A 13,643-nucleotide genomic window follows, 5' to 3' on the forward strand; every position below is an offset into this window, starting at 1 on the left:
GCAGCATGCATGGGACATTGTGAGGAGGGAGCAGCATGCATGGGACATTGTGAGGAGGGGGCAGCATGCATGGGACACTGTGAGGAGGGGGCAGCATGCATGGGACATTGTGAGGAGGGAGCAGCATGCATGGGACATTGTGAGGAGGGGGCAGCATGCATGGGACATTGTGAGGAGGGGGCAGCATGCATGGGACACTGTGAGGAGGGGGCAGCATGCATGGGACATTGTGAGGAGGGAGCAGCATGCATGGGACATTGTGAGGAGGGGGCAGCATGCATGGGACACTGTGAGGAGGGGGCAGCATGCATGGGACATTGTGAGGAGGGAGCAGCATGCATGGGACATTGTGAGGAGGGGGCAGCATGCATGGGACATTGTGAGGAGGGGGCAGCATGCATGGGACACTGTGAGGAGGGGGCAGCATGCATGGGACACTGTGAGGAGGGGGCAGCATGCATGGGACACTGTGAGGAGGGGGCAGCATGATGTGAGGTCAATGTGCAGATCATATTTCATAATTGAGGAAGGTGTGGTGGATATAATTTATAAGGGAGGGCAGTGTTTTAGTTTATTAGGGGCAGTTTCACAGTCACACTATATAAGTGGGGATGGTGGAAATATTTTATACTCATGCTATGTTTTGATGTGCCTGTGGTTATCCCCATTGGGGGGGGGGGTTAGTGCCCTTCGTTTCTCATTGATACTTTTTAAAGTGTTTTACAGAGTAGATCTGCCTTAGGCTATGTGCGCACTAGACCGTTTTTCCCGCGGATTTACCCGCGGATTTGCCCCGGAAATTTCTTGAGAAATGTCTGCAATCTTTGTGCAGACATTTCCCATGAAATTCAATGAGAAAAAAAAATAGCTGTGCGCACTGTGCGGATTTTTCTCAAGAAAATTTCTTGAGAAAATTTTCTCGAGAAACTTTCTTGAGAAAATGTGCATGTCCATTAATTTCCGCAGGTACCTGCGGTATTCCGGGGGTATTCCGCAGGTAGCAATGATGTGCGGTATACCACCGGAATAGCCGCGATTTACCTGCGGTAATGCCCATCGCTGCCTGCGGTTTTGCAGGAAGCGATGTCATTATGCCAGGAAGAGGAGCAGAGGAAACACACGTCGCACTCCCTGGACGCCGCACAGAAGCACTTCCGTGCGACCTCCAGGTGTCTGTGCAGTGTGTGTCCTGCTCCGGCCTCGCGGCTGCCTGCACTGCAGGGTGTCAGTGTCTGCCCGCAGTGTCAGCAGCCTGTCACGCGGCAGCGCAGGCAGACACGGACATCCTGCAGTGCTGGGAGCCGCGGGGATGACGATCGCTGCTGTCAGGAGGTGAGATCATTACCTGCTGTGACGATCTCCTGCCTCCTGACGTCACCGCGGTCACTGCTGTCTAGGGCCGACTCGCGAGCGGCCCGAGACTGTCACTAGCGGTGACGTCACGGGCTCTCGCGATAAGTCAGTGACAGCGCTGACGTCAGCAGTACAGGAGATGATCACAGAAGGTAATGATCTCATCTATGCTCCTGATGGCAGCGCTCGTCATCCCCTGCAGTGACCTGAGCTGACCTATTGATGTTAGCTCAGGTCACTGCATTGCTCTCCCAGCCAATGGGGAACATTCTGTTTTTCACTGACTGGGACAGCGACTATGGTATGGATCGCCGTGCCCCCCCCCCCCCCCCTTATTGGATTACGCCGGACGTGGAATTGATTGTGCTCTTTTCAATAAATTGGTTAAAGAGGGAATGTTTTGGGGAGTGTTTTTTCAAATAAAACTTTTTTTGTTGTCTATTTTTTAATTATTACTGACTGGGTTGGTGATGTCGGGTATCTGATAGACGCCTGACCTCACCAACCCCAGGGCTTGATGCCAGGTGACATTACACATCTGGCATCAACCCCATATATTACCCCGTTTGCCAACGCACCAGGGCGCGGGATGAGCTGGGGCAAAGCGCCAGGATTGGCACGTCTAATGGATGCGCCACTTCTGGGGCGGCTGCGGCCTGCTATTTTTAGGCTGGGGAGTGTCCAATAACAGTGGACCTCCCTAGTCTGAGAATATCAGACCCCAGCTGTCCGCTTTACCTTGGCTGGTGATCCAATATGGGGGGGACCCCACGTTTTTTGTTTTAAATTATTTATATAATTTAAAATAACAGCGTGGGGTGCCCACTGTTTTGGATTATCAGCCAAGGTGAAGCTGCCAGCGGTGGTCTGCAGGCTGCAGCCGTCTGCTTTACCCTAGCTGGCTACAAAAAATGGGGGGACCTCACGTCATTTTTTTTTAATTATTTATTTATTTTATGGCTAAATACAAGGCTAAGCACCCTTTAGGCTACTTTCACACATCCGGCTTGAGCTCTGCGGCTCAATCCGGCTATGCAAGCTATGCAACGGATGCGGTGAAAACACCGCATCCTTTGCATAGGTTTTTCCTTTGCGGCCAGTCCGGTTTTTGCCGCTTGCGGCATGCTACTGAGCATGCGCAGTGGCAAAAACCGCATGCGGCGGCCGGATGTGGTTATTGCCGCATCGCGCCGCATCCGGCCGCCATAGGCATGTATTGAAAAATGTGCCGCATCGGCCGAATGCGGCGCGATGCGGTTTTTTTTGCCGCACGAAAAAACGTGCCAGGCAACGTTCCATCCGGCCGCCGCATCGGCTACATCTGCCGCATGCGGCAAAAAACGGACGGAACGCAAGGCCATGCGGCACAATGCGGCACTAATTAAAGTCTATGCAGGAAAATCGCAACCGGCAGCAAAAAAAAACGGTTGCGATTTTCATGCAAAGTGCCGGATTGTGCCGCATAGCAAAAACCGGAGGTGTGAAAGTAGTGCCACATGAAAGTCACTAAAGGGTGCCAGCTTAGAAAATGCAGGGAGGTGGAACATGATATAGGTTTTTCTCATCTATCTATCTATCTATCTATCTATCCCTCTATCTATCTATCTATCTATCTATCCCTCTATCTATCTATCTATCTATCTATCTATCTATCTATCTATCTATCTATCTATCTATCTATCTATCTATCCCTCTATCTATCTATCTATCTATCTATCCCTCTATCTATCTATCTATCTATCTATCCCTCTATCTATCTATCTATCTATCTATCTATCTATCCATCTATCCCTCTATCTATCTATCTATCTATCTATCTATCTATCTATCCATCTATCCCTCTATCTATCTATTCATCTATCTATCTATCTATCCATCTATCCCTCTATCTATCTATTCATCTATCTATCTATCCCTCTATCTATCTATCTATTCATCTATCTATCCCTCTATCTATCTATCTATCTATCTATCTATTCATCTATCCATCTTTCCCTCTATCCATTATCTGTCTATCGATTATCTTTATTATTTATTGCAGGGACAAACCTGCGGTAAATCCGCGGTAAATCCGCGGCAAATTCGCGGCAAATTCGCGGCAAATCCGCGGCAAATCCGCGGCAAAAACGCATGCGGATTTGGTGCGGATTTTTTCCGCAGGTCCGGAAATCTTTCACTGGCAGAAGTTTCTCAAGAAATTTTCTTGAGAAACTTCACATTTCTAGTGCGCACATAGCCTTAAACAGATGTCGTGTGCGAAAACTCAGTTTTATATTGTCAATAAGGGGCGCGACCACTTAAAGTGCATAGGGCAGCATGAAGGCAAAATACAGCCCTGGTGTCACTGCTGATGATGACACTAGGCAGTGGGCATTGAATAGCATGTTAGCACACCCCTGTGGGCATGTTAACATGCTAAGAGGGAGGAATGAGTGCAGGAACTAACGCCTTTGCGACTAGTCCCCGCGCTCAGTAGCATATGATAAAAGATCTTTAGAAATAAGTTTTCTAAAGATCTCTTTATATATGCTGCTATAGGCTGGGACTGCTAGGCAGGGTTAGCAATATGCACCCAATACTGCTCGTGGTTGTGCGTGCATATTGCACCTGACAGGTTCCCTTTAAAGGCCACTTTACACACAGAAATAAATCTGCGGCAGATCTGTGGTTGCAGTGACATTGTGGACAATCAGTGCCAGGTTTGTGGCTGCGTACAAATGGAACAATATGTCCATGATTTCACTGCAACCACAGATCTGCCAAAGATTTATCTCTGTGTGTGACGGGGCCTTTAGGCATCTTTCTGAAGATTTGGGGTATGAGCATAACAAAATGAATACATTAGAAATCAAAATGTAATCACTGATATTAATAATATTTGCCATATAAGTATGGCTATGTTTAGTGATTTGGATGACAAGGAAGAAATATTCCCTTCCTAAGATTTACTCGCATGAATAAGATTTGGCTGGTGTTATGGACAATGCTGCTTTCAGACGTAGAAGAAAACTAGCTCCAAAAGAAAGAAAAAGAACACTTATAAGCCAAACCAGACACCCAAATACACCAGCTGAATCTCATCAGTGGGAACCAGTACCCCCAGAGCTCTATCAGGACATCTCATCCATCAACCAGTACCCTGCTGTGTACTAATGAGGGACAAGTACTCAAAATCAGTTGTATGCAGCTTCATGTCTGGTTTGGCTATTATGAGAATGGTTTGTTCCTTGTGGAGGCTATTCTGTATACTATGATTTACTGACCGTGGAACACAATGAAGTGATGACCGTGTAGGTGTCAGAAAATAGGACCCGATAATACGGCAGTGGTACCTATAAGGCAGAAAAATTAATGCATCTGCTTAATATATCAAAAAAGTAGATTGGCACCACATAGTATGAAATAGCTGTTCATTTTCTTTGCATGGTCGACAGGTATTGAAAAATTATAATATACAGCAGGTCAGTAGCCATACATCTGCTTAGTCATGGATGAAAAGTCAGGTTTACCTTTTTTTAGCTTGACATAATTAAATTGGTTGTCCACTACTACACATCCCTTACTTAATTACTTCAGGATTACAATCTGCGATTATGTGGTTCCTGCCATGTTTGGGTTACAACATTGTTGTGTCATGTGACCTCTGCAACCTAATAGTCATGCTGGGGCTGGTGATTTTGCAGGACTGATAATAGCAGCTCCGTCAGGCGCTAAGAAGGAGGAGGATGTGAGCAACTAACAAAAGTGACTGGTATATTAAGAGTTACAGTGCCTACAAGTAGTAGTCAACCCCCTGCAGATTTAGCAGGTTTGATAAGATGCAAATAAGTTAGAGCCTGCAAACTTCAAACAAGAGCAGGATTTTTGCATAAATCTTACAAACCAACAAGTTATGTTGCTCAGTTAAATTTTAATAAATTTTCAACATAAAAGCGTGGGTCAATTATTATTCAACCCCTAGGTTTAATATTTTGTGGAAAAACCCTTGTTTGCAATTACAGCTAATAATCGTCTTTTATAAGACCTGATCAGGCCGGCACAGGTCTCTGGAGTTATCTTGGCCCACTCCTCCATGCAGATCTTCTCCAAGTTATCTAGGTTCTTTGGGTGTCTCATGTGGACTTTAATCTTGAGCTCCTTCCACAAGTTTTCAATTGGGTTAAGGTCAGGAGACTGACTAGGCCACTGCAACACCTTGATTTTTTCCCTCTTGAACCAGGCCTTGGTTTTCTTGGCTGTGTGCTTTGGGTCGTTGTCTTGTTGGAAGATGAAATGACGACCCATCTTAAGATCCTTGATGGAGGAGCGGAGGTTCTTGGCCAAAATCTCCAGGTAGGCCGTGCTATCCATCTTCCCATGGATGCGGACCAGATCGCCAGGCCCCTTGGCTGAGAAACAGCCCCACAGCATGATGCTGCTACCACCATGCTTGACTGTAGGGATGGTATTCTTGGGGTCGTATGCAGTGCCATCCAGTCTCCAAACGTCACGTGTGTGGTTGGCACCAAAGATCTCGATCTTGGTCTCATCAGACCAGAGAACCTTGAGCCAGTCTGTCTCAGAGTCCTCCAAGTGATCATGAGCAAACTGTAGACGAGCCTTGACATGACGCTTTGAAAGTAAAGGTACCTTACGGGCTCGTCTGGAACGGAGACCATTGCGGTGGAGTACGTTACTTATGGTATTGACTGAAACCAATGTCCCCACTGCCATGAGATCTTCCCGGAGCTCCTTCCTTGTTGTCCTTGGGTTAGCCTTGACTCTTCGGACAAGCCTGGCCTCGGCACGGGTGGAAACTTTCAAAGGCTGTCCAGGCCGTGGAAGGCTAACAGTAGTTCCATAAGCCTTCCACTTCCGGATGATGCTCCCAACAGTGGAGACAGGTAGGCCCAACTCCTTGGAAAGGGTTTTGTACCCCTTGCCAGCCTTGTGACCCTCCATGATCTTGTCTCTGATGGCCTTGGAATGCTCCTTTGTCTTTCCCATGTTGACCAAGTATGAGTGCTGTTCACAAGTTTGTGGAGGGTCTTAATTAGTCAGAAAAGGCTGGAAAAAGAGATAATTAATCCAAACATGTGAAGCTCATTGTTCTTTGTGCCTGAAATACTTCTTAATACTTTAGGGGAACCAAACAGAATTCTTGTGGTTTGAGGGGTTGAATAATAAATGACCCTCTGAATAAACTTTTCACAATTTAAAAAAAAAAATAAAGAAATAACATTCTTTTTTGCTGCAGTGCATTTCACACTTCCAGGCTGATCTACAGTCCAAATGTCACAATGCCAAGTTAATTCCGAATGTGTAAACCTGCTAAATCTGCAGGGGGTTGAATACTACTTGTAGGCACTGTAACTCTTCAGCCTGGGGTGTAACAAATGTGCATACTTGTCTAGGCTTTGATTTTTTTGGGGGTGTGCATCTAAGATGAAAACAAACAAGAATATAGATCCGGCGCTTGTAAGGAACCAGCTGGAAGTAGTTCATATAAAATATCCAAATTTATTTAGAAAAGTTGCAAATAAAAATACAGGACAGTCATGACTACCCCCTTGTAGTCTAGTTAGCCACCTTTTAACTGACTCTAACTTCTGAATCTCCTTTTTAAAATGTGGAGCCCATAACTGGATCCCATATTCCAGATGTGGCCTTACAAGTAATTTATAGAGGGGAAACAATACGTTGGGATCACGGGATCTAATCTCTCTTTTTATATACCCTAAAATCTTGTTTGCTTTTGCAGCTGCTGCCTGACATTGAGTGCTGCTGCTCAGCTTATTTGTAATAAGAATACCCAAGTCCTTCTCCTGTTCTGTAGTCCCGAGTTTACTTCCATTTAATGTATATGCAGCTATAGGATTACTCCGTCCTAGGTGCATTACTCTATATTTATCAACATTAAATCTCATTTGCCAAGTGTCTGCCCATTCTGACATCTTATCCAGATCTTTTTGTAATATTGTACTATCAAGGTCTGTTTTTAATATCCTACATAGTTTGGTGTCAGCAAAGACTGACACCTTACTATCAATCCCATCCACAAGGTCATTAATAAAGATCTTAAAAAGAATCGGTCCTAGCACAGATCCCTGCGGCACCCCACTGCTGACTATAGCCCATTTAGAGAATGTACAATTTATGACTACTCTTTGTTTCCTATCTTTTAGCCAATTCCTTACCCAGTTGCATATATTTTCCCCTAGTCCTTGCTTCTGGAGCTTTAGTATAAGGCTATTATGTGGTACAGTATCAAATCCCTTTGCAAAGTCCAAATAAATCACATCAGCTGCATTACCAATATCCAGGTTTGCACTTACCCCCTCATAGAACCCCAACAGGTTGGTTAGACACGACTTATCTTCCACGAATCCATGCTGTTTGTCAGTTATTATATTATTTTCTGCAATATATTTTTGCTATAGGAGCTTTTATCTTAAATGCACCCCCCCAAAGAATCAAAGCCTGGCCAAGTATGCGCATTTGTTACATCCCAGGCTGAAGAGTTAACTAAGGGCCGCTTTACAGGCTGCGACATCGCTAGCATTTGCTGGCGATGTCGAGCGCGATAGCACCCACCCCCGTCGTACGGCCGATATGTGGTAATCGCTGCTGTAGCGAACATTATCGCTACGGCAGCGTCACACGCACATACCTGTTCAGCGACGTCGCTGTGATTGCCGAACAATCCCTCCCTCAAGGGGGAGGTGCGTTCGGCGTCACCACAATGTCACTAAGCGGCCGGCCAATAGAAGCGGAGGGGCGAAGATGAGCGGGACGTAACATCCTGCCCACCTCCTTCCGCATTGCCGGTGGACGCAGGTAAGGTGAGGTTCCTCGTTCCTGCGGAGTCACACATAGCAATGTGTGCTGCCGCAGGAACGACAAACAACATCGTACCTGCAGCTGCAACAATAATTGGGAATGGAACCCCATGTCACCGATTAGCGATTTTGAACGTTTTTGCAACGATTCAAAATCGCTCATAGGTGTCATACGCAACAACATCGCTAACGCGGCCGGATGTGCGTCACAAATTCCGTGACCCCAACGACATCGCTTTAGCGATGTCGTCGCGTTTAAAGCGGCCCTAAGAGTTAAGGCCAAGAGATTGGCAAAAGCATATTGTCCCCACTGACCATCTAGTCCTACTACAAGGAATGGAAGGCCTCCCAGATGATGAGAGGTTGAAAAAGTTAGATATGTTTAGCTTAGAAAAAAGACGTCTCAGAGGAGATCTCATTTATATGAATAAATACATGTGTGGTCAATATAAAGGACTGGCACATGACTTATTTCTTCCAAAGACAACACTAAGGCGGGCTTTGCACACTACGACATCGCAGGTGCGATGTCGGTGGGGTCAAATTGAAAATGACGCACTTCCGGCATCGCATGCGACATCGCAGTGTGTAAAGGCTCGATGATACGATTAACGAGCGCAAAAGCGACGTAATCGTATCATCGGTGCAGTGTCGGCGTAATCCATGATTACGCTGATGCGACAGTCCGATGTTGTTCCTCGCTCCTCGTTCCTGTTGTTCCATCGCTGTGTGTGAAGCTACAGGAGCGAGGAACATCTCCTACCGGCGTCACTGCGGCTTCCGTAGGATATGCGGAAGGAAGGAGGTGGGCGGGATGTTTACATCCCACTCATCTCCGCCCCTCCGCTCCGATTGGCCGCCTGGCGTGTGACGTCGCTATGACGCCGCACGACCCGCCCCCTTAACAAGGAGGCGGGTCGCCGGCCAGAGCGACGGTCGCAGGACAGGTGAGTCCATGTGAAGCTGCCGTAGCGATAATGTTCGCTACGGCAGCTATCACAAGGATATCGCTGCTGCGACGGGGGCGGGTACTATCGCGCTCGGCATCGCAGCATCGGCCTGCGATGTCGCAGCGTGCAAAGTACCCCTAAGGACCAGAGGGCATTCACTGCAAGTGGAAGAAAAGCGATTCCGGCACCTAAGTAGGAAAGGGTTCTTTACAGTTAGAGCAGTCAGACTGTGGAATGCCCTACCACAAGAGGTAGTAATGGCAGTCACTATAACAGCTTTTAAAAAAGAGCTGGATGATTTCCTCAGTACATACAACATTGTTGGTTATAAGTGACTAAAGGCCGCTTTACACGCTGTGACTTTGCTAGCAATGTCGCTAGCGATCGCACCCACCCCCGTCGTGCGTGCGTCATGGGCAAATCACTGCCCGTGGCGAACAATATCGGTAGTACGCGTCACACGCACATACCTTCCTAACGACATCGCTGTGGCTGGAAAACAATCTCTTTTTTTAAGGGGGAGGTTCGTGCGACGTCACACAGCGGGCCACCAATAGAAGCGGAAGGGCGGACAGCAGCCGCATTAACGTCACGCTCACCTCGTTGCCGGAGGACGCAGGTACGATATTGTTCCTCGTTCCTGGGGTGTCACACGTAGCGATGTGTGTTGCCTCAGGAACGACGAACAACCTGCGTCCAAAATGAGCAACGATATTTGGGAAAGGAACGACGTGTAAACAATCAACAATTTTTGCCGTTTTTCGGATCGTTAGCGGTCGCTCGTAGGTGTCACACTCAACGACATCGCTAACGACGTCGGATGTGCGTCACGAATTCCGTGACCCCAGCGATATCTCGTTGGCGATGTTGTTGCATCTAACGGGGCCTTAAGAGACAAAATGTAGAATTGATGTAGGAAGGTTGAACTAGATGGACCTAGGTCTTTTTTTCAACCTATGTAACTATAATATAGTAGGGGAATGAAAGCAGTTAAAAAAGCCCATTGTAAATATGCTTATTTTCTTGGTATAGAACGATACCAATTTCATAGCATGGGAATAACCCTGTAAATTGGAACTGTTTTTTTCATATTCACATTTTCCTTTTGTAATATGTTATGTTTATCCTTGCAGGATCGTAAATTAGATGATATCCAGATTCTCTGTAGTTACATCCACCTACAGAAGTTAGATGTGTCTGGCAATGGAATCACTGGTATGTATCTAAGGGGCAGAAAGTGAGCCATAACCAGTACTGCAGCAACGGTTACGTCATATGACCTCATGATTAACAAGCTTGAAGAATGGGGGCATATGGAGTGGTATGTGAGAAACTAAATAATTGAAAAGAAAGAAATAATTCTCTCCACTAGACACAAGCTTGAAGGGCATTTCATAAACTTGAAACATATAATGGGTCTTGTCCTGATCATCTGCTTGCGTCTGGTCCTCCTAATTATTTTCTATGACCTACAAGGGGAGCACTTATGTTATTTAAAAAGAAAGTAATACAATGTTTCATTAGATGGTCATTGATCTCTTATTAAGCCCCATTACTGTAGGTAATGTATCAGGGAACACTTCACCATGTTTCTTTGGCTGCAGATGAAATGGCGACCACTTATACTACTGATCTCATTTTTCCATGGACCGCTGCCAGCTTTATCTATTTCTGTGAGGGTCTCTCCCACTTTTACGTTTTGCTAATTATTATAAATCTCTCTCAATGTGTTTGCGGTGACATAAAAGACATAATAATCACTTTTCAACATGTTGTAGACATACCTACAGAGAGAACTGTGACTTATACAGCAAATGGGCATGGGTTTATGAGTGCTTCCATTTTTTCCTCTAGATTTGTCTTGTGTCAGTTTCATGCCATACTTGACTGAGCTAAATGCCTCAAGGAATAAGCTGAGCACGTTCTTTGACTTCATCCCCCCCAAGAATCTGATGGTAAGCACAATCCAGGGCAGGGAATACGTCTGCAATCTGCTGACATGTATCCGTACCATTGAGATCAATCTGGTTGTCTGTCTATTTATCTATCTCTGATTTTATTTTTATGTTATTTTGTCTATATAACATAATGGTTTTTCGTCACACCTCTTTGCAGGTTGTGGATCTGTCATTCAATGAAATAACCAGTATGAAGGATTTATCAGCTCACACTGCTCTGACAACACTCATACTAAATAGTATCCTTTTTGTAACTATTATTTATTTTATTTACTTAGGTAGCACTTTACTGATTCACTGTCCCCATCGGGGCTCACAATCTATATTCCCTATCAGTATCTTTAGAGTGTGGGAGGAAACCAGAGTAGCCAGAGGAAACTCACACAAACACGGGGAGAACATACTAAAGGCCCTGTCACACGCAGAGATAAATCTGCGGCAGCTCTGTGCTTGCAGTGAAATTGTGGACAATCAGTGCCAGGTTTGTGGCTGTGTACAAATAGAACAATATGTCCATGATTTCACTGCAACCACAGATCTGCCAAAGATTTATCTCTGTGTGTGACGGGGCCTTAACTCGTTGCAGATGTTGTCCTTAGTGGGATTTGAACCCAAGACCCCAATACTATGAATTCAGCTATATTTTTACAACTGGACAGTTATAAACTTACCATATTTTCCGATTTATAAGACGCACTGGATAATAAGACGCACCCTACATTTAGAGGAAAAAAAGGGGTCTGTTTTATGATCCGGTGGTGTCTTACCGGGAAAGAGGGTGGGGGGTTTGGTGGAGCGTCAGTGGTGGTGGAATGGGGTCACAGGAGACAGGGGCAGTGATGGAGTAGGGCACTGCTGCAGGCGGTGCGGTGGGTGTCCCAGATCCTTGCTGCGGGCGCTGTGAGGCAAGCAACATCCAGAAATTGTCGTCAGTGCGGGCTTCAAAGAAATGGTGCCCAGAGTCAGCGCATGCGCAGATTGAGCTATCTCATCTGCGCATGTGCCACCTCCGGGCGCCATTTTACTTAGCCTCGGTGCTGGGAGATCAATGGGTCGGAGGCAGTGCGTACACAGATGAGATCTTGAGCCGAGAGCTCCATCTGCGCATGCACTGACTCCAGGTGCCATTATTTGAAGCCCACACTGCCAACATTTTCAGGATGGCCCCTGCCTCATTGCCCGTAGCAAAGCGTCTGCAGCATTGCCCTTGTGACCCCACTCCACTCCCTCACAGTCAGCTACATTCGGATAATAAGATGCACCCCTCATTTTTCCTCCCAAATTTGTGCAAGAAAAAGTGCATTTTGTAATCTGAAAAATACGTACTTATATATGTGATACTCATTATTCCCTATATTATATTACTTTGCAATATTTGCACTGATTTTATAAATAATATTCTGGAAGTGATGCGTAAGTAAAAATATAATAAAATAGCAGTAATTTCTTATCTAGCTGCGAATCTAAATGAAAGTAGTCAGCACTTCCTAACAAAGTCAATGGGTATGTGCCAACCTGCCCTAAGTCCAATGCCATAGCAAAGAAACACAAAGATCCAGCAGCACCATGCAAACATTGAATATTGGATTATATAAAGCTGCGTTACTACTAGGATTATGGTTCTTAGTACACATGGATATCTTCCTACCATAATGTAATTGTGGTGCTTTTCCATCACTTCTGCTGAGCCTTGTGACTGTCTCCTCATTGCTACAGGAGACAGTACTCTTTCCATAGCCACAGATGCAGCATCCATTTTCAGATAGTCAATTAATAGAAAACTCAATAGGAGAGCGTGGCCAAGACAGAACCGACCTGGAAAGTAACAAAGAGGGCATATGAAAGGTCAAATAGACATGAGGTTTGACATGAGGTGAGGCCACAAAATTCACCATTAAAAGTATTTTCTGGAGAGTTTCTTTATTATAATGGTGCCCTATATATGAATACGGTTTTCCGTATTTACCGTTATACATGTCTAAATATCACTTATACCTATTTTATACCAGTTATGTTTATTTAACCCTAGAACGCGCAAGCAATTCAATCTACCATAGAAAACAAATGACCTAGCAGGCCTGCGAGGCCCCAGGTATGCGTTCTAGGGTTAATGTAGAGAACGCTTTTGACTAGGTTTTGTTGTGGCTGCAGATACAAAGGTGACCACTTTTTACAGCTCTCATTTTTCCATGGACCTTTGTCATATTTTAGTTTTTTGTTTTGTTTTTGGGGAGAAGGACGTATTAAACACTACTGGAATATTACAATTGGAATTACAAGGCTGTGGTCAGAGGTGAGGTTGGAGGGAACATCACAACTACATGATTGTTAGAAGTGATAGATTGCAGCAGGGCCCTGACCATTGTTAGCTCCAATATGGTGGGGATGTGGTGGACCTCAGGGGAAAGGCTAGTACCTGAAGACTGCTTACTGGAGAATTAGCACCGGGATGTCTAAGTATTCATAGCATTGCTATTCAAGTGTTTTAATTACCGTATATATCCAGTGTATGTGCTGTGCTTACCTGATATACAACATGTATTTGTTGTGCGATGTCTGTCATC

The 13,643-nt window shown here is 45.4% G+C and overlaps 1 protein-coding gene across 1 annotated transcript in view; it reads left to right on the top strand.

Moving 5' to 3' along the window:
* Positions 1-13,643, top strand: part of LRGUK (leucine rich repeats and guanylate kinase domain containing) — a 157,061-nt gene that overhangs the window by 48,269 nt on the left and 95,149 nt on the right. Inside the window, exons 3-5 of the mRNA XM_075342608.1 lie at positions 10,255-10,336; positions 10,976-11,076; positions 11,237-11,318. Of these exons, the coding sequence (XP_075198723.1) occupies positions 10,255-10,336; positions 10,976-11,076; positions 11,237-11,318 (265 nt within the window). The remainder of the gene's footprint in view (positions 1-10,254; positions 10,337-10,975; positions 11,077-11,236; positions 11,319-13,643) is intronic.

The sequence above is a fragment of the Anomaloglossus baeobatrachus genome, chromosome 4 (genome assembly GCF_048569485.1).
Source record: "Anomaloglossus baeobatrachus isolate aAnoBae1 chromosome 4, aAnoBae1.hap1, whole genome shotgun sequence".
Classification (NCBI taxonomy): domain Eukaryota; kingdom Metazoa; phylum Chordata; class Amphibia; order Anura; family Aromobatidae; genus Anomaloglossus; species Anomaloglossus baeobatrachus.